Below are 21,239 nucleotides of genomic sequence, written 5' to 3'. Positions count from 1 at the left end.
GAAATGGGAAATCGCAGTTGCTGGGGCAGGGCACAGACTGATAATTTACATATAATTGAGTGCAGTTCATTTTGGGCGTGTGTGTGTGGGTGTGTGTGCGTATATCCTGTGTGTGTGCAGTTATCGTTGCAGGCTGAACGGAATTTATATGCATTCGTTTGTTCTGTGCATGTAAAATGAAAATTTATGCACACTTAATGGTCGCCTTTGGCAGTAGCCACGCCTCCCTCAATACGCCCAAGCCGTAGACTGAGACTGAGCCACGCCCACATATCCTGTTGAATGCACTCGTTAACTCGGCAGCCTCTCAACGGTGCACTGGCCGACGTGTTACGCTCTCTGCCCGCTCCCAAATGAATTATGTTATATTTTATTTCCCTCAGTCTATTTTGCTCGCTCTCTCTCTCTCTTATAAATAACTCGAGCCTTTATCCGTCTCTTTCCGTCAGTTGAATTGCCCATTTTTCATTGCGGTTTGTCGCATTTTAACATATAAATTCGTGACAGGAAAGTTGATGATGAATGCCGCTTTTAAATTAAGTGCAGATTTCAGTTATATCTATATATATATGAATATATATTGGTATGTATGTAGATTTCTTTCCTGTTGAGGAAATTGTGGAAATTTCTTTGAGCACAATTTTCATGTCTTTTGTATGCGTCTGGTCAAGTCTTGTTGTATGCGGGCTGTAATTACGAATCGTTCGTTTGTATTATTGAATTAAATTACTTTTGCATTTTGGCCTAAAGCAGCACAAAGGAGAGGTAATAAAATTATAAGCGAAGTTAAAGATTTTCAATTTAAGATTACATTTAAAAGAACAATTTACCATTTTTAACCGAATTTTACCATAGAGCTATATTATGAAGTAATTTGATTTCAGTAACAATTTGCCCATATGGAAGCAAAGTGAAAATAATAAATGCCAGGTTTGCAGATAGAAAAAACAATTGTCCTTGTGTTATAGTTATACTTAGACAAACCTCAACAATAGCAAAAAGTAAACATTATGTTAAACATGCTTACTTTATGACAAAGTTAAATGTTCATAACTTTCACAGCGAAAAAACAATCTCGCTTCTCTTTTGCCACAAGCCAAACAAGTTGAAATACTGTTGGGGCACGTAAAGGAACTTAAAAACTACAACAAAAAAACCGAAGAGCAAAAAAAATAATAATAAAGAAACAAAGAATACGCAGTACTTCAATTTTTGTGAATGCGAAAGTAAAAAAAAAAAAAAAAGGGAAAAAAGTTGATGCCAAAGTTATAAAGGTAACTGTTAGGTTGGGAAAATGCGAGAGCACCGAGGGAAATAAACTGTAGTTTGCAGAACGTGAAGTTTTCTATATTATGCTTATTTTCCCTTATTGAAAACTTATTGCAAAATGAAAATAATGCGCATAAATTGCCGACAAAGTGCCGGCAAAAGCAAAAGAGCACACAACATAAAAATAATAATAGGAAATACCTTTAGCGCAGCACAATTTCAATAAAAAACTAAAGTTTTCTCAGCTCGCAAAAGAATGCATTGTTAAACCTTTGCAAAAGGTTGCCCCCCAAGGAGCTGACCAACAAATGCTGGCTGGTTAGGTCGGTGGCATCTGCCAATTTCCTGACTCGTTGCACCTGTTGCCGGTTAGCTGCAACTTAAGCTTTACAGATACCCCATCGAAAAGATGCTGCATGCAACAAACTGCTTGCAACAGAAGATTAATCTGGACTCATACATCTTCAGTCAATGCACAGACTGCAATCCACCCTTAAAAGTCAGCAGCTGAGGCAGAACGATTCTAGTCTGCTTTTAGGCGTTCGTTTTAACAATAAATAAGTTCATTTAAATAATGGCATAATACTCATGTCAAGTGAATAGGTCCAAACAATTTAAAACCATTAAAATCCAATATAATCTAATCAAATATATCCGATATTGTTTTTTATTGCAAATTTTTCAGCACAAATCTCAACTAATATTTATATTTGTTTTGAACAACAATATTCAATTCACGTACAGCTAATTCAATTGCAGCTACAATTTTGCGTTATGCGCATTTCATTTAATTTTTCAATTAGCAAAATAAACACATGCCGATAAAATATAGCGCAGGACTAGGCAAACACATATTGCGATTGTTGTGTGTTTTTAATTACATTACAACGAGAAATTGCAATTTTTATTTGCCAGGCTCTAGCAACAACAAGGGGTAGAACAAAAAGACAGAAGTATAATCAATTATGTGTTGAAAAAATTGCAAATATTTTTACATGCCCAAAGTAATAACTACTGAGAAACTATGCGTTGGGTTCTTTAATTATTGAGAGAAAAGTCAAGTAAGCAAATGTTAGAATATTCAAAAAACAAAATATTGCAAAAACAGTAAGGATTTATCCTCGAAATGTCAAACACTAAATACACTTGCAAGCTTAATGGATGTATCCTTTGGGAGCTTACAGCATATTTATAATACAAATTAAATAAATAAAATTTAAAATGTATATTTAAGAGTAGAGGAATGACTAAAATATAAATCTAAACGCGTAACAATATTTACCAATATCAATTAGACAAACAATAGTATAACAAGTAAGAGGTTCTAGTCGGGAGCTCCCGACTAGGGGATACCCTGAACCCTCTTCTTCCAACATCAAATAAATATATATATATATCTATTTTATAAGCTAAATCTCGAGTTTGATGACTCTAGCTCTTATTATTTACCAAAATTGCCCAAAGAGCAGGATATCGATATCGATTTTTATCGACTACTTGGAAACGGAGTAAGTTATCGATTATCGGTAACAACAAGCTCGATATGCGCAGGCACTACGAGCACCTACATCTAAAATTTTAAGTCTCTAGCTCTCATAGGTTCTGAGATCCTTGCGTTCATACATACGGACGGACGGACGAACAGCCAGACGGACATGGCTAGATCGACTCGGCCATTGATGCTGATCAAGAATATATATACCTTATGGGGTCGGAGATGCTTCCTTCTGCCTGTTTCATACATTTGGATTTTGCACAAATACAATATACCCTTATACCCATTTTTAATGGGTTCAGGGTATAAAAAGCTCTCAAATGAATATAATTTTGAATAAATGAATTCATTTATTTGGCATTAACGGGTTAAGCAACGTGCCACCTAAGCCGAAATTCCTTTCAGCTTTATATTTAATTAATTTTAGCTCACACAGCTCTGATTTCAACCTATTTGGGCGGCTTTTGTTCAAACCGAGCTCAATAAAAAAAAAACTCTTAAATACATCGCATTGATTTTGATTACAGCCGCTTCCCTCTACCCTCTGCCGCTGTCAGCAGGTTCATAAATTTCATTTTCGATTGTTTTTTTATTGTAATAACAATTTTGCGCGTGTTAATTATTTGCACATTCATCAAATTAAGCCAGCAACCGCATTCACAATTTATTTAATTTTAATTGTTTTCGTTTGCTGCACACATTTTTAATGCCGCATAAATAAACCGAAAATATAAAAGTTTAAAAGGAATTATGAATGCGCTTGTGCAAAAAAAAGGGTTTTAAATTTATTGACATATTGTCAGCAGACGCCGCATAATTAGTTGGGTTAAATCTGACGCTTTTATAGAGTGGCAGCGGTCTGTTCAAATAAAATGCAATTTGGCTTAATTTTTGGCGTTGCTTTATCCTTGCCACGGATATTATTTATACAAATAGTCGCAGCAAATTATTTACTCATTTTTTTGAACAAACTAAAAGCTATCGGACTCAATGTAAAACAAATAAAACTTGTAATATTCCTAGTTAATTATAAAAGACCACAAAAACAAGTTACCTGCCAAATGATAGAATCCTTTTAAGTCTCTGCGGACTTTTAATAAATCATTCAAGAGAAATTACTTGATAAGTAACGAGTGCGAATCCAGGCCGAAAATTCAGGTCAATGCGTTTCAGGTAAAAACAAAGCTAAGAAATTACAATTTCTAGCTAGCTGATGAGCCAGCAAAATACGTTAACGATGCACTCAAGCCCACAAAAAAAGCCAGAAAGGGAGAACAAGTAAACGAAGAAAGAGAACTCGCAGTTAGGAGCAAGTTAGCCGCATGCAGTTTTCAGCCACTTACATCATCGAGCACAAGTTTGCAACTCCATAAAATGTTCTTTCACATGCTGCTCCCCGCCCGCACGTTCTAGCCATTCAAACCGAATCCATGAAAGCCGTTAAGTGCCCCCTGAGCAGCCCACAAGTTTTCCATTTAGCAGGCGGCAAGGATAGCGGAAAAGCCACAAAAGTAATATGCCAGCAAAGCTGAGAGGTGGCTGGCTAACAGCGGGCACAAGAAAGGGGCCAAGTTGAAGCAAAGTGTTGATTTAAAGGCGGCGCATCGAAGGATGTGGCATAGAGCCCAGGAACAAGGAACAAGGAACAAGGAACTTGAAACACGTCGTGGGGCAACAACTTGGGCGTAGTTAAACAAAAGACTTGCCGGCAAAACTGACTAAGCAAAATCAATATTGATGTTCATTCGATTGAAACGGCAAGGTGCTAGAAGCGGAGCGCAGCGGCGCCAAGGGGTCTACATCCCACAAAGGACACTCGAGTGTTGTTCGGGCGGTGTAAGACAAAAAACTTTGACAAGCCGATTGAAGTTGAGCACAGCTTAGCTAGGAAAATTGTTAATTTTCAATAGCGCACTACGAGAGCAACAACAAAACTCTTGAAGCAACAGCTTTTTATTTCTATTGAAATCAAAATTAACTTATAAATGTTGGACTTCAAGTGGCCACAGAATGCACAAGGAATCAAGGTATGTGTGTAAATAAAATAAGAGTCAATTTCAGGCTGACCATTAGGAACTTATTGTATGAAAATAAAACTTGAAAGCATTGAAATTAATATTGTAATAATAAAATATATGCTAAAGGTAGGAATTCTCTACTCGGGGTAGTTCTACCCCATTTCAATATATAACTGAATGCGGGAGGAATTCAAGTGAAATACTAGAGATTATTGAAAAAGCTTGCTTTAAAACAAATATTTAACGATATTATTGAAATGAAAATATTGGAAATATTATAAGCTTGTTTTGTAATAATCTCCAGCTCTTATCGTTTCTGAGTTTAATGTTTTCCTACAGACGGAAGGAAGAACATACGAGCACGTGACATCGCAAAAGACCTTAAGGTACCAATTGTAGGGGATGTCAAGATACAAGCAGCTAGCTACCCATCTAAGTTTTACAACCATCATAAAGTCCTGGCAAGAAACCTGCTAAGGTGGCGAATAAGGAGACTTAAAAGGTCCCTCGCAACAGATCGTTCGATGATGCTCAGCCAAACAAACTACAATCCTAGACTAAACAAAATGAACATAATACCATCTGTACGTATCTAAACTAATCCACTTAAAACTAAAAACTATTGTTGCACTGTGAACCCCACTCACTCTGATAAAAGTTGCAATATAAGAGTAACAGCATATAAGACAATAATTAAACCAAGAAAATACTATTATACTCTCAATTATCCACTTTCAAAGAGTACAAGGTATGAAAAAGTGACCATAGAGAGCTCCCAATTAACCTATGAACAACTAACAATGTTCATGTAAGGCAATCGGGTTGAGACTTAGCCAAAGTTCTTAACAATGACAATTTTCAATAAAATAATCATGGAGAACTAAATAACACAATTTTCAGCAATTTAAAGTTGGTTGCATTTTCAACTAGGAACTTTTAATTTAGTTGCTTCGCTCATCACCTGCAGAGTTTGTGTTTCGCTATTCACAAGATATCCTTTTACCCTGTTTATTTTTTCTGCATTCTCTCTCTCTCCCTCTCTCTTTAACTCTAAGTTTTCTCTGTCTATAGCTCTCTCATTAGCACAGCATTCATCAAGTGTGCAAAGCGACTAAGAAAATCCAGTCGGGAAACTTTGAAGCAAGAAAAACAAAAATAGCTACAAAATAATCGAAAAACTTTTTAATATAGCATATTTTTTCCACGTCCCAACGCTGGCATAAAACTATGTTAGAAACAAACTTGCTTCCCTCTCTTCTTCTCTTCTCCCCCTCCCTTTCCATTTTATATTATTTTCTACTCTTTCACTTATGTTGTCTGCGAACAGCGCTTACATAAAAGTTGCATTTGCTTTAACTAATTTATCATTTCCGGCTGAGAGACTCGAGGTCCTTTTTTTTTTGTTCTTAACACACTAATTTGATGCTAATAATGAGCCGATGAAAGAGGGTCAGTGATTTTGACAAGTGTCCGACTAGGAGACAGTCTAAGTTCCCCTTATTAAACAGTCATATGTTAGAGTTGGAATTCAGAAGAGTCTCTATATACCACTCAAGTTCTAAGAATCTACGCTATGTAGTAAACCAGGTTGACAGCCGACATTTATACTTCTTAAAGTATTCATGGGGCTACTAAATAGGCAGAAGGTCTACCTATCGACCAAACTCTATATCTTATCAAGAATTCTACTGGGTCGCTTTTGCTGGCAACTTCATAAATATGCTCGGTTACCCGTTTCAAAGAGTTGCAGGGCATAAAAAGTTTCACTCAGTGTGAGCAAATGTGGCCAAGAATAATTGAAAAGCGCTGCTAATTGCAGCGACAACTTATCCAGGGGCAATTTTGTCCAAAAACTAGAGCCGAACGAACTGTTAAAACAGAGAAAAGTTAAATTTGCTCGCCTGTCATTTTCACAGCCAATTGAACAAGTCACAAAACTTTACCACGACTGCTCAAAGACTGTGCCTTTGTTCCCGTCACACGTTGCGTATACGTAACGTTGTCTTTGCCTTGCTTCTGCACGTCTGCTGTGACTGCCTCTCTGGCATTTACTGCCACAACCAACGTATTTTTTTCTTTCTTTTTTTCTGCGCAATTTGCTGCCTTGGGCAACGGCAACGGCTGGCTTAAAAAATTTGATTATTCATGTGTAGCTCTGCTGCTAACTTTTGTGGTGCCTCCATAAGCTGTTGTTGAAATACCCTAGACGTGGGTACTCCGAGCGACCCATTAAATGTGTGACACGTTGGGCAATTCACAGATACAAGCCCATATATATATAGATTCAAGCCTACATATATATATTTTTGAAAAGATTTGATTCAATTTTTATACTATGTGATGGTCTATTTGGAGTCTGGAATTTAGTCTCAAATATGTGAGTGTGGTCTATTTGAAGTCTGAAAGAGTATTGAGGCTCTGATATGTCAGGGTCTGTTTGGAGTACTTTGGCTCTTTGGATTCTGAAAGAGTATTTGGGCTCTGATATAGCACAGATAGTATTTCTCTGTAGTCTGCTTATGTGTGCTTTATGTTGTTTTGTTAATTATTTTTAGTGTGAAATATGCTTTAGGACGGCTTTATCCTGATTGTTTTGCTTGTTTTCTTTAGGTGTAGGTGTTTACCTGATGTACAACTTATACAGGGTGTTTTTGATACTTGTTTTCTTACTTACGCGAATTTCTAGCAGCATAAGGGGGATAAAATGTGGTCATACATACCTGAAATGAAACAAAAATTGAAGTTATAAGAATTAAGCTTGAATTGAAAAATTACTATGATATACAATTAGGAGGGGCACCCTTTAAATTGGCCAAGCTTCCAAAAGGCAATGATAAAATATTCCAAATGAGCAACAATTAAGTTAATTGGCTTAACGTGTTGTTATGCAGCACCAAGTCAAACACGAATACAACAAGATGAAAATTATGAGTTTGGGCCACAGAAACGATGTCCTTTGTGTAAGCTAGTTATGCTGAGTGGGACACACGTGTACTTAATGAGTGAGTTTAATTTATGCTCTGAAATTATGCCAGAGCACGGCGAGCTAAACATTCAACGGCTCAGAGTCTGCGAAAACACCCTAACAAATAAGTGAAACAAACTTTCCCTCACATCGCAGTTACATTGCAAATTGACTCAAGTTTCAAACACAGAGGAGCCTTACCTCTTTGGGATGTTCTATTGCCCTGTCATCATCGTCCTCGTCTTGGGATTTGGTCGTCTCTAGTGAAACTGTAAGACTTTTGCTGTTATGTTGGGAGACCATAAGACTACTGTTTCTACGATTGCGCAACAAATTTGACGTTCCTGTTCCTGGGATTTCGTCCTGTGGCCGTGGATACAGTGGCTGCAATTCCTTCGCACTGGCTGGCACGGCGGCTGGACTCATACTTGAGTTATGCGAGTTTTCGGAAGGTCTATGTCCTATAGCACGACTTTAAATTGAAGTAAAACACAACGTATCCTAAAGGGGCACAAGCCCAAATCAAAGTCTAACGCAGAGTGCGTTGAACTGCATGGCGACTTTGGAAAACGCCCAGCCAAAAGACGCCGCCTCACACGCATGCCAGGCACTGATAATGCCCATAAAATGGCCAACATGTCGTCTGCCCATAAATAAGTTGATTAACGCTGGGCGAAGAGCTCGCAGAAACTGGGCTGGGTGACGGTAATTAAGTTAGCACTACATGGTAAGGCTGTTATAGAATGTGTTTGTGTGATTCACATCGGGACACACAGAAAGAACAAGAAAATTCCGCAAATTATGCCCGTAATAGAAGAAAACTGTTATCAAGGATTGATTTTTCTTAATTGCTTCACTTCAGATTCTCTTCTTAAATGTCTCTATCAGGGTTATATTCTGGAATATTTTGACCTATGTCTATATAGGTAATGTGAGGGATATGCACCTTAACATGCATTTTGACTGAAGAATATTTTTGCGAGATTTAGTTGAAAAATTGATCTAGAGGCCTAACTATGAACAACTTGGTGTTTGACTTGGTTCCACCCGAAACCCCGTTTTAACGTGCACCTTTATCACAAAAGGTAGTTTGCTACCTTTTATCGTATATATTTATATTGAGAACCGTTTTATATATAGAGATAGTCTAAGGATAGATTCTTGGAAAAAATACACATTCTCTCAGTGAATATATATATTTGTATATGCGGACTTTGAAATAAATTTCCCCAGGTGTAATATTGATACAGAAAATTTAAGCATATGTTGCTTTCAACTGTAATTAAATTGAACTTAATTGTGCACACTTGGAAATTAATTTTACCCGAGCACACACAGGAGGGCTTAACACAAAAGGTGGCACAGAACCGCAAGCCGGCTCAAAAGATATAGAAACCACTAACTCAAGACGAGCGTGCACCACGTAGATTTCTGTGGTGAAAGCAACAAACACGCTAAACCAACAACTGCAACAAGAGCAACAATAACCGAACTCCACATGACATGTCCCAAGGCCCATCCCGTTCCCAGCAAACCCAGTTGATATCAGAACGAAACGAGTCGCAACGAAATATTGAGACAATTACATTGCCACCGAATATTGCGAACATTCGATAGATGGGTCGCATTTAGAGATGTGCCAGTATCGTGTTTTTTTTTATCGTGATTTGTGCTACTAACACGATTACAAATAAATATTTTGTTGATTTGAGAGCTTTAATAAACTATTTTTAACGTTTTGTTGAAAACGTTTCACAACATCGACGAGAGAGAGAGATGTCAGAAAAACCTTGTTAGGAAAAACATTATTTTTATTTTATTTTTTTAACATTGTAAAGGGATTTGCTTTGCTCGTTGTTGTCTCATGTATATGTATAAACTTTGCTTCAGTTTCCTTTGAATGGTCATAAAAGCTTAATGTACAAAATAAATATGTTTTCTGTTTGCTTAGTTTTATTTTAAATGCTTAAACAAATTTTGGTCACACTTTTAAGAAATTATATAAAAAATTACGTGTCCTCTATTCGCCTACAACTTTGGTCACACTTTCAAAACTCAAAAACTTCGTCGTATTATTTCTGCTCGTAATTTTCATCGAATCACCTATTACAAATAGCACAACAGGCTCGTGCCTGCCTTTTGTAATTCAATAATGATTACACGCTTTGGTCACACTCTATTTTGGAATTGTGCCCACAGGAAAATATCCCGCAGAAGCTTCGACTACGTGTCATGTGCGAAAAAACGGAAACACGTGCACATCTCTAAGACAAAATGGCAGCCAGGTGAGGTCGGGTAATAGCCAACGCAGTTGCTGTTAGTTTTGGGCGTCAACCACAACGCTCATACGCCACGTTGCCTCCTCCATTGCCTCTCACAGTTTGACAGTCGTCGCAGTTGGCGTTACATAAGTTATTTATTGGAATTTGAGTGTCATTGAGTACCAAGAGCTTCTAGGCATTGGGTAGGTGAAATCTACCGCTCCACTGGTTGCGAGTGCAAACCGCATTGCACTGAGGTTGCACGCCAGAGAGAAAGAGAGAAAGGGAGAGAGAGAGAGCGAGTGTGGGGCAGATAAAATATGACCCCGAGCTCAAGTGACAAACAATATGGGAGAGTGCAGATGGCAAATAGTGATATGTATGGAGTTATGGGGTGGGCTTTATTTACGGTTTGTTTGGTTAAAGTGAAGGTTCATAAATAACATATACGAACTGATTTTCCCCATAAGCTGAGTAAATAATGCCAATATTAACAAGGCAGCATATAATACAAATAAACTCTTTAATAATGTGCATAATACAGCAAAATAAATAAATGGGTTTCTCTCAGAAGCTTAGATATTATTCTATTTTCATTTAAAGGTATTAAGGATTTTACTTGTTCTAATTTCAGATAATATTACATCGTAAGTACAAGGTCAGAGCACAGAAAAAGTGGATTTAAAAAAACTGAACTTCGATTTGAAATAAATCAAGTGCTTAAAACGACATTCCACAAGGAAATTAGTTGCGGAGCAATTGTAAGATTCCTACAATATTACCATATTGTAGGAGCAAGACGAAGAGCTTAGGCATAAAATAATAAGAAAAAATTACATATTCTAATTGAAGTAAGGTACATTTTCAAATTCAGTTTTTCCGGATGTTACTTTTAATTATTTATTGATACAGCAAGCAAAATGAGTCGTTATCGAAATCGAAAGCAGACCCGATTGAGAAAAAGTACGCTAAAAATATATATGAACGCCTCAGAGTATGCAGCAAATTTGATGTGCAACAACTCTGTGGGAAAGTATCTGCCCCGAGTGCTAAGGTAACGCCCGTTTCTCAGCTACAACTAATTGTAATTGCAATGTAATGCAATAAACTGAGAAATGTATAACTTAAATTGCATTCGAGTGTGCGGAAGGTGTTCGCCCTATCTAAACATCAACTGGCTGCTGTCCAGAGATACCAGCTGCAGAAGCAACAGTCTGGGGCGAGTTTATGAAAATAACTGATGCCAGTATCTGCATAGTTGTCAGAAGCAACACACACACGCACACACACAGTGTGGCAAACAGACACGGACACCTTCACATAGTTGTCGGAAAATTCCACTTTTAACTTGCAGTTTTTGCAATTTTCGCATGCATTAGACAGAGACTCGCTGTCCATGAGGCAGGGTGAGAGTTAGTTGCCCCCAAGGCTCAGCGGGGCGGAAAGGTTGGAGCGCAACATAAGCTCTGCTAATGTCTGTCAGCGGCATACCACACGCAGTCTGGAAACAGATACAAATTTGGTTAGCATCCAGGCATGGGGTCTTCACCCAGTCCAGGAATCCGCATCGTGTGGGCGAACTTTGCATAATATTTGGCTACATTTTTGCCAGCAGAAGTTGCCAGAATAGCAAACAGTCTTGTGTATATACAGATACATATATACATATATTTATACATATATATATCTTTCATTTATGAACACTCGATGCGCCTCGACTGGATTAACAATTTTTGTACCAGGTGCCTTTTCAAATTGTTTGTAAATTGCATCTGGCAGCCACCAAAGAAGAGATTTTTGGGGCTAAGGTCAAACATATTTACTATTCGTTTAAATATTCTTTAACATATTTTGCTCACCAGGCAGCTTTAACAAGTAAATTTTATCTATGGCTTTTCACTATTTCCCTTTCTTCACTCGTTTTGATGGTTTATGAATCTAAATTGGAAAACTTTTCGGTCAGCAAAAAAAGCGAAAAACCAGTACAAATGTGCTTTGATCGAGACTTAAGATACCCTCTTGTGCTTTAATATGCATACTAAGCAAAAATAAAACAAAGATATTAATAAACTAAAAGCGTAAACATTAACTAAGGAGACCAGAAGCTGGCTAAGCAGGCTTGAAAAAGAACTCTTGTAATGCAGCTATTGGTCACAGATGGATAACCCGGTCCGCGCTCCTTTTTACGTATTTTTTGTGTACAGGGTATAAAAATAGAGATTTGACTGTTTATGAATTTATTTTAGTTCTTAACAGCCCAGCGGCAGGCCAACTTAAAACTTTTATTTGTGGCATAAAAAGCGTCAAATAGACAAAACGAAATCACAACTGAGATACTTTTTAGCAAGAGATAAGATTAGATATTTTGGTTGAGAATTGTATGGTTGAAGCCATAACTTGAATATTGATGCCAAATATCGCCCATCTACCTCACTTCCTGCTCTCCAATTATTGATCAAAAACTTAAGCTTCTGAGCGTGAATTAAATCGATAGAACCTGAATTTTTACAATTTTCATCAGTCTAGCTGTCTGTTCTAATGCATATTGTGTGACAAAACATATCAAACCACAAACGTTTGACGATTTCCGCAATACTCAAACACACACCTACCAATACACACACACACCCCTTGGCTTAACATTGCATCTACATTCGCCATCATCTTTCGTCAACATACGCATCAATAAAATTGCGTTATTCAGTGGAATTTACGTGGGCTTGGATGCTGTTGATAAGGCACACACACACATGCCGAGCACAGGGGGAGAAACGGAGATTGGACAGAGAAAAAGAGACAATACACCCATTCTCATATTGACATAAGCAAAGCCCCTGCCAGGCAGCAAAACATCAGTTTCAATGGGAGCAGAAGCAGGAGGAAGCTTTGAAAACTGCTGTCACAGGGTAAAAATTGTTGCCGGGTTGCGAGAGTGAGGGTTTAGTTGGGGTGAGGGTTACGTTGGGGGCTTTTTCCCGTACATATGGAATGCTACGTTGTCGGTTTCCTCCGTGCCTGTTGCTGGTCTGCCACTGTCCACTGTGGGTCTCTCTCTCTCTCTATTTTAATTGTTTTGCAGTTTCAAACGTTCGCCAACGGCTATACCCATGCCTCGCTCATTCTAATCGGAATTCTGTAGCTCAAAACGTTTTCTTTTTTTTCCCAGGCCTTTTCCAACTAACACTTTTTTGTGTGTCCTAGCCAGGAGTTGGAAATATGCACGCTTTGTTGTCGCTCTTGTAGTTGTGGTTATAACTACATATTGCACATGTTGCTATCATTGCCATACCCAATGCCTCGACCAGGGTTGCCCCATCTTTATAAACTGCCTGGCATCGAGTGTGTCAGTGTGTGCACACAAATGTTTGTGGTTTGTGCGGCTTAAAGCAACATATGCTAGAACTGCTTGAGAATTTTAATGTGTATTTTTATTTTTATTGCACGCAATTTAAAACTCACGTCTGACGTTATTTATTTGAGCAGGAAATTAAACCACCATTTGAACCGCAGCAATTCACTCAAGCAGCGCACCACTAATTGCCAAACTGCGAATATAATGGCCGTAAATTAGCGACAACTGAGTAAAATATTGAACCAAAAATGGAATTTTGTGCGGCCACAAATTATGTGCGCCTACGTGAACGCTAGAGATGAGCGCGTGCTCGTAACTTTTAGTGTTGCGCTTACGTGTCACGGCACGCACCCATCTCTAATGATAAGGGCACATGTGAATTTCTGCTCACGAATTATTATCAGAGGAAGTACAGAATGTTTGCCTTTTGTGTATGTCACCGACAGTAAATACTGGTACCAAGAACGGGTGCGAGCGAAAGGATGACAAGGGGAAGGAGGGAAAGAGAAGTTTGTAGATGTTGGCAGAACTAGGCCTGTTTTCTTTTGCCACAGCCACAAATCTGGCATTCTGTACAGGTTTTATTTTTTTAATTCACTCTGCGTCTGTCGGTCGTAAGCTGCGGCTAATCCATGTAGGGCCCCATGCCAGGATTCCCAGGCCATTGTTAAGGTCAACAACAAGCACCCATTTTGTGGAGAGCTGCTTGGACTCTTATGTTTGACATGCCGTTTTTTATATTTTGATGGGATTTTTCCCTTGGATGTGCAAGCTTAATATTTATATATATATATATATATATATATATATATATATATATATATATATATATATATATATGTATATATAAGGGGCTTAGGGGTTTTGTGGCGCTGTTCCCAACGTCGTCCTCGTCAACGCCGCAGCGCAGTGCAAATATTTATTTTATTTCTTTGACTGCAGCATCTCAAAATGAAATTGCAATGTTGCCTCTGACTCGGAAAATGTATGAAAATTATTTGATGTAGTTTGCAGTGCAGTCGCAGTGCACCTACAATGCAATGTGAAAATTTAATTGAAAACTAAAGCGAAAACATGTGAAAGTCAGTACAAAGAAAGGAATTTAACCAAAACGAAGCGGAAAGGAAAAGCAGGAAATTCAAAAACAAATGCTGCAATTTGTAATATATTTGTAATCGTGCGTTCAAAAGCTCAATTAACTCTTTTCCATGTTTTGAATATTTTACTTCAGTTGTTATTTTTAATAGTTTGTACAACTGTGTTTAGAAATTTTACTCATTTTCATTCTCCTGAGTCGCATTCCAAAGCCTTTCAGATAAATTTCTATAGCTGCTATCTCTGTCTCTTTATACGTTTTTTTTCCATTTCCGACATCTTAGTTTGAGCAGCTATTATTTCTCTTAGCCTTTCTTACACTATATAGTTGTATTTACGTAATGTTATTTTCCAATTTTCCATATCCTTTGTCTCCCTTTTCAGTGTATCCACTTTAATCTGTTCCACTTGTTCAAACATCGGTGATGCTTTTCCCCAAAATTCCATTATTCAAATCCGTTTTATTATGCAAATCCCACTGTTTATGATGTTATAATTTCTGTGGGTAGTACCGAACTTTCGCATATTCAACAATTTCATTAGGTTTCGGTGGTAATTTATAACACGTAACTCATTTATAATTTATTGATTCGATAACAATTAATAAATTGGGAAACTCTGGGTAATTCGTTAGCTATACGCTGCTCGGGGCGAGTTGATCAACTTTTAAAACTGATTAACGTTTATGAACAGAGCGTGAAATTCGAATGAAATGCATTACTTAATGGATTATTCAAATGCAGCTGCAGCTGCAACAACGCAAATATTTAACTTGGCTCGACACCATATGAGCAATGTGGATAAATATAATGCCTCATAACAATGTCAATCGAGCTCTAGGCAAGTTCGTCAATCAATTAAAACAATATAGCTGCAAGAGGACGTGTGATGAGGGTGTGTGTGGGAGTGTGTGACGGGGTGTGTGAGGGCATTGGGCGGGTTGTGCGCATGTGTGTTGGCCTTTTATTAAGGAAATGTCTGAATAAACCCGATTGAAAGACCGTGAGAGAAGGTGGCGAACGAATAAAAGAACAGCCCATGACACTCGGCACAACGAAATGAATGAAACTCAAAATGGCTGTGACAGCTCTGAATGAGCTGCGTGCGTCATTTAATGCGCACATTGTGTGCACGCGGGGCGGTTGGGGGCGTGTCAAAAATGGACTGCATTCTGAACAATTTTAATTAATTTGTGTCACATTTCGAACTGCGAACAAACAAAGGTGCTGCACATCAACATGGCAAACACATTCAATAAGCAGCAGAAAACTAGCAAACAAACTTCCGATTCTGCGAAACGCCATCTGCCTCACTCCCCGCTTCTCATACTCCCTCTCTCTCTCTCTCTCCCTCTCACTCCGAGTGAGAGTATGGGACACTCAGTCTCTTTCGCACTCGCTCCAATTCTCTTGACAAATCATAGAAAATCAATTTCGCTGTGAATTTAGTTGTCGTATTTGCTTTTTAATACCCTATAAAATGTATGCAAATGGGCATCATAAACTTGTGCAAAGATGAGGAGACGACTAAACGATTTGTCTAATCCTATAAACTACATAATTGTATTAAAGAGACTTGATAAACACGCGAAATACAATGCTTAAAAACTCCCTTTTGTTTAATAATTTAATGCCTTACATTAACAAGAAACTATCCATAATCCTTAGTCAAATTTTTATAAATTCTGAATAAATATTATATTATGCTGAATAATTAATAAATAATTATCATTAAATATGCATAGTTCTTAAAAATTGAAAGATTTTAAGTTAACGTCTAATAACAGGGTAGCAGTTAGTCCAGTTTAATGTTGCAATAAATGTTAAAGGTACGACAGAGACTAACATCAATGGGTAAATTGGTGTTGCCCTGAGCCTGTGGGACAACTGCTGACAGCAAACATTGGAATCTTTGGTCAAATAAAATATTTATGCACTAGTCGTAGATTTGACCCAATCAACAAATACAACAAAAACCTTTGCCTGGGCAAAGTCAATTGCAGGGAAAGCAGTTATTTGCTTAGTCGATAGTTTTGCTGATTTAATAGATTTAGTAGAAATTTTATGGCCAATTTAACAAATATAAGAGTCCATGATAACATTTAATTTAAGCTCAAGTACAAATGAACTTGATAAAGAATATTTAAAACTCAAATATAAATAAAAATAATAAAGCAACTTAGTAGAAGCTGTTGAGAAACTGTACTATTTTTTTTGTTGGTATATATTTCTATTTGTTATTTCTGAATTGTGCCAAGAATTCATCTTACAGTTGAACCGAACATTTTCTAGCTTTAGGTAAACTTATCTGAAGTGTCGAGCATTTCGTAATTGCCCCTGGAGTACACTCATTAAATGCAAAAAACATTTCGGCAATTCAAGTGCTTAACTTGTGCGTTTAGAGAGCGTTAAATAAGCCAAATTATTGACGGCAATTTGGCCAAGAAAGTGTGTGCTACAATAAAGTGCCAACTAAAGTTGTTGAGGGTCTGGCCCCAGTTTGCTGGTCAGGAAAATAGTAGGAAAATAGAATTGAAGGCGAGTTCTATAGAAAAGTTTATGCGCTTGTTAGTTGCCGCCTGAGCGCAAATGTTACCTATTTATATAGACTTAACAATGCCAATGCCACTGCCAAGGGCTAAGTTAAGTATACGCCCTGAGGAACCAGCTTGGACCACAACTGACCACAGCTGTTCGTATCCGCTGGATTATGAATCCTACCCCGCAATTTCAATGCAATGTGCGTCATTTGATATACGTCAATGTACTCTCTTTGACAATATGAAATGTCATTGGAACTGACAGCTGTCATTTACTTCATTCAATCGTGAGCTGATACCCTGTTACAATTTCAATAACTTGACACGTGTCAATCTCCACATAAATAAAGCTGGACGACGTACTCGAATACATAGCGAAGAGTTTAACGAATATGAATTTTATACATAAATTAAAGCTTTATGGGGCCAGTTCTAAGATTGCGCATAACGTAAGCATGGAGACTGAGTTTAATAGACTATGATTTAGTTTATAACAAGCAAGTGTGCTCTAGTCAGGATGCCCAATGCTTGAACGATAATGAATTAATGATCTGTATATACTATTCTAGAAGCTGACTGGCTCTTGAAACCTGGGAGAAAAACCTCAAGAAACAGGATTTCGATATTGACCTTTATCGATTGCTTGCAAAATGGGGCAAGTTATCGGCTACCGGAAACAAATTCTTACTGCACGGGCAGACCTACATTTAAAAGTCTCCAACTCTTATAAGTTCTAAGATGGACGCGTACATACTTTCCAGCTGTTACATACATTTGCACAACACCATTATACCCATTTTATCCATTTTCAGAGTATACAAATGTGTGCTACTCTTTATAAAAAAAAAGGACTCTTTGCATTAAAGACCCCTTCAGAAATAGACAAGATTAAAAAGCTGAAATACGACTTAAGCTATTGAAAGATTGAACAGTGTTCAATATTTTTCAGGAGATTTAAGCGAAAAGTTAAGTAAACATTTTTCCTTCCTCCTCGAAATATATTGGAGACTCAAAATATATTGGAAAATAAAGAGATCCATTTCCGTTTAATTAAAAAACATTAGATCCAGGGCCAACGTAAGATGCTTTTGGTAAATTTAGTGATTAAAACTAATATAAAACTTGACTGGCTATTTTACTATGATTACTATGAGAAAATATTTGAAGCAAAAGAAACAGAGTTCGCATTTTATTTAATTCCTTTTGCTGGCAACGGAATGTAACACAAGCTTTTAAGCTCAGATTTTAAAAGCCTGACAAATTTTGCATGCAATTTTACCCGCCTGCGAAAATGACCCACATTTATTTTTATATTTTTGCCGCAATTCGGTTAAAAAATATATATCATTTTTTTCTTTCATAGTTTTTGCACAACTTTGAACAGACATGATAAATGTACGCAGCTCTTTGTGCACTTTATCTTTCGAATAACATTGGGCGAGTATTTGGCATGGCTTCAAAGCCTGTTGCCGCCGTGGGGACACTTTTCGGTGGCATTTAAATTAGTTGGCTATGTTTTATAAGCCTTAATGCGTCATTTGGCTGGATTTTCTCAGCAGTTGATGCCGTTGGGCTGTCGCTTAATAGAGGCCAGCAGGAGACCAGGATGTGTCGGTGCTCGGCTGGGGCAAAGTGCATAATCCGCTTAACGCTCTAGCGACAACAAACAAGGGGCACACGAAACGAAGAAAGCTGAGTGGGAAGCCAACGAAGCTTTTAATGTCCTTTGGCCAGCATCTGTGAGCTGAGTGGCGAATCGACAACAGGACAACAACTAGGCACCGCCTGCCCTGCCATGGCAATAGCTTCAATCATTTTTCACCTACACCAATTGCATTTTGAGCGGGGGCCCACTTTCGTTCAGGCTTCAGTTGTCTTGGCAAGAGTGCTTTCATTTTACTTAGCAACTATTAACTTTCCATTAGCCAGCGACAGGATCTAAAAATGTCAATCAAAATTATTTCCAGCTTGTCACAACATTGTGTATGCCACATGCTACTCCCCAAGGCTAAAGTCGCCTGCTTCATTCCTGACATTATATAAGTTTATGAAAATTGCCTTGCCATGTGAAAAATTCATTATATATTCCCACATACACTCGCCCGCCGCCCCCTCGGCTGGACAATTGATGTTGCCTTTACAAGTTTTCCTTCCTTGAACCTGTCATTAGAACTGTCAAAGAAAGGAAAAACTGGAAAATTCCGAGTGACACTTGCAGCTGTTTCCTCAACGACTTCACACTCAGCTGCTGACTGTCTTTGCCTGCAAATGTCCTTTACTGGTGTCTTACAAACAATTTCATAAGTGGGCGTGGCCTGACGCAGTTATGGCTTTTATGTTCGTTATGGCAACCATTCGTGAGGAACGCATTAGGTAGGCCAGCCATTTTGTAGAACAACTTATGATTGTAATCAAGACTGTTTGTCGTTTGCAATGAAAGAATTTGAAAATCAAAAATGTCCGCCCAAAATGCATGAATTATAATTAGATAGGCATTTATCGTTTATCGATAATTAACAAGAAATATCGATATTTGTATAGCTCAAAAGCTTTGATTGAAATTAACAAATTTGAGCCTAATGATCTCCGAATAGATACAAAAACTTGAACAAACTTTCTATTTGTTTAAGTTATCTCTGTGAAATTCAGTTTAAACGCAATTTGTTGAATTATCCAGGAAAAATATCATAAGCATAAATAATTTGTATTGGCAACAATTCATTGTTGTCTACATATCAAAAATTTAGCTGTAAAGTTGACAAAAGCCATTCGGACAAATGGTGCATGTTCCTGAATTTACCTCAATGTAAATGGAATTGTATGCGCATGTTTTTCGGCTAAGCCAGAGTGCATTTTGTAAAAAGCAATATTTATGGACCTTTGTATGTTTAATGCGTGCCGATGGTGTAATTTTTTGCCCATTTCCTGTTAAATAAACCCAACATTTTTTCACAAAAATACTTATGTGTGCACCGATTTAATGTTTACTCGCGCGTTTTTATTATTAAGTATGCAACAGAATGTTTTTCGCCTTCCTTCTGATCTTTCCCCAAAAAAAGTCAATATGCGAAAATGGCAAAAAATTAAATTTGTTTGAGATGCTTCACACAAAAAAGTTATAGCTCACAAAAAGCAGAGAGCACACATATGTTCAAGAGGTCGGCTAAAAAAAAGGGAGAATCGAAAAACCGACTGTCTTACGGGTTTGCAGATATGTGGAAATAGAGAAGCTCGTACGAGCTGAGTTTGATGAAAATACAGGAAACTTTTCGATACACTAACTTTTTTCGACGAATCTACAATGAATATGCCCCATTTTCGAGGTTAGCTAAGAGGTATAAAGCAACCCGAGAAGGGGTACAAAAGGGCTCCCCACCTAGAGCTCGGTCTGCTCCCGCGGGCTCTTTTAGCACAGATTTGCCTCATGTCGTATGTTGTACGTTGCCTTTGTTATTGTTGGATGTATGTGTGTTGCTGTTGTTATTGTTGTATGGTTGCCTGATCTTTGCCACAACGTAATATGACTTTGTTGCTGCCTCTGTTACTTTTCAATTGACAATTTTTGCATGTTTACAAGGCAAAGGCAGAAACAGAGGCAGGCGCACCGGCAAAAATCCAGGAGCAGCCGCAACTCCTGCCAGACTAAGTCCTTTTTGGGCTCCGTTTATCAGGGCTGCCGCGGCGGAAGTTTATGCCTTTCGGCAGCTCTTGCTGCTGCCAGCTCGTTGTGCTCACTTCCTGTTGATTGTATTGTTTATTATGGCTCATAGAGCAGCGTTATGGCCCAACTATCCATGAATCACAAGCCCAGCCCAACCCTCACATCGTGCCCATTTGCCCATTTGCATGTGGCGTCAGCTGCTCTTGACGCTGCATTTAAAATCAAACGGATATGAAATTACTTCGAAGACTTTTCGCCCTTTAATTGCCGCAATATATCATGATAATTATTATGCTAATTATGCTGCCATGCAGGCGCATTAAGCAGGCTTCAACACGTATACGCAATGTTGCAGTTGCCAGGAATTCGTAGCATACATTTCAGGGCAGCTGCGTATACATTGTGTCCATTCCCAGGCTTGCCAGTCCACATTCTCCAACTGGCAACCTTTGTGCCTTTCCTTTGAACTTTGATTTCATACAAAATTCACAAAACTCTTTGCCAGCGCATTTAAATACCCATTAGCCATACAACTGGGTAAAAAGTGCGATTTTAATGTATACCAATGTATGTAATAGGCAGAA

At 37.9% G+C, this 21,239-nt stretch overlaps 1 protein-coding gene and 1 long non-coding RNA gene across 6 annotated transcripts in view; one reads left to right on the top strand and one right to left on the bottom strand.

Moving 5' to 3' along the window:
• Positions 1–21,239, bottom strand: part of LOC115771400 (calcium-transporting ATPase type 2C member 1) — a 55,401-nt gene that overhangs the window by 26,934 nt on the left and 7,228 nt on the right. Inside the window, exon 1 of one of the 5 annotated variants that reach the window (XM_030717094.1) lies at positions 7,949–8,224. The exons of the other annotated variants lie outside the window; for them this stretch is intronic. Within the exon in view, the coding sequence (XP_030572954.1) occupies positions 7,949–8,173 (225 nt within the window). The 5' untranslated portion in view covers positions 8,174–8,224. Of the gene's footprint in view, positions 1–7,948; positions 8,225–21,239 lie in introns of those variants that run through there. 5 annotated transcript variants of the gene reach the window in all.
• On the top strand, positions 9,754–10,994 carry LOC115771412. Its single transcript, XR_004018939.1, has 3 exons — positions 9,754–10,032; positions 10,643–10,859; positions 10,921–10,994. It is a non-coding gene; the product is annotated as an uncharacterized LOC115771412 (long non-coding RNA).

The sequence above is a fragment of the Drosophila novamexicana genome, unplaced genomic scaffold, assembly GCF_003285875.2.
Source record: "Drosophila novamexicana strain 15010-1031.04,08,12 unplaced genomic scaffold, DnovRS2.1 tig00000072-arrow-arrow-pilon, whole genome shotgun sequence".
In the NCBI taxonomy this organism is placed as follows: domain Eukaryota; kingdom Metazoa; phylum Arthropoda; class Insecta; order Diptera; family Drosophilidae; genus Drosophila; species Drosophila novamexicana.
This window is presented reverse-complemented; position numbering and strand designations above follow the sequence as displayed.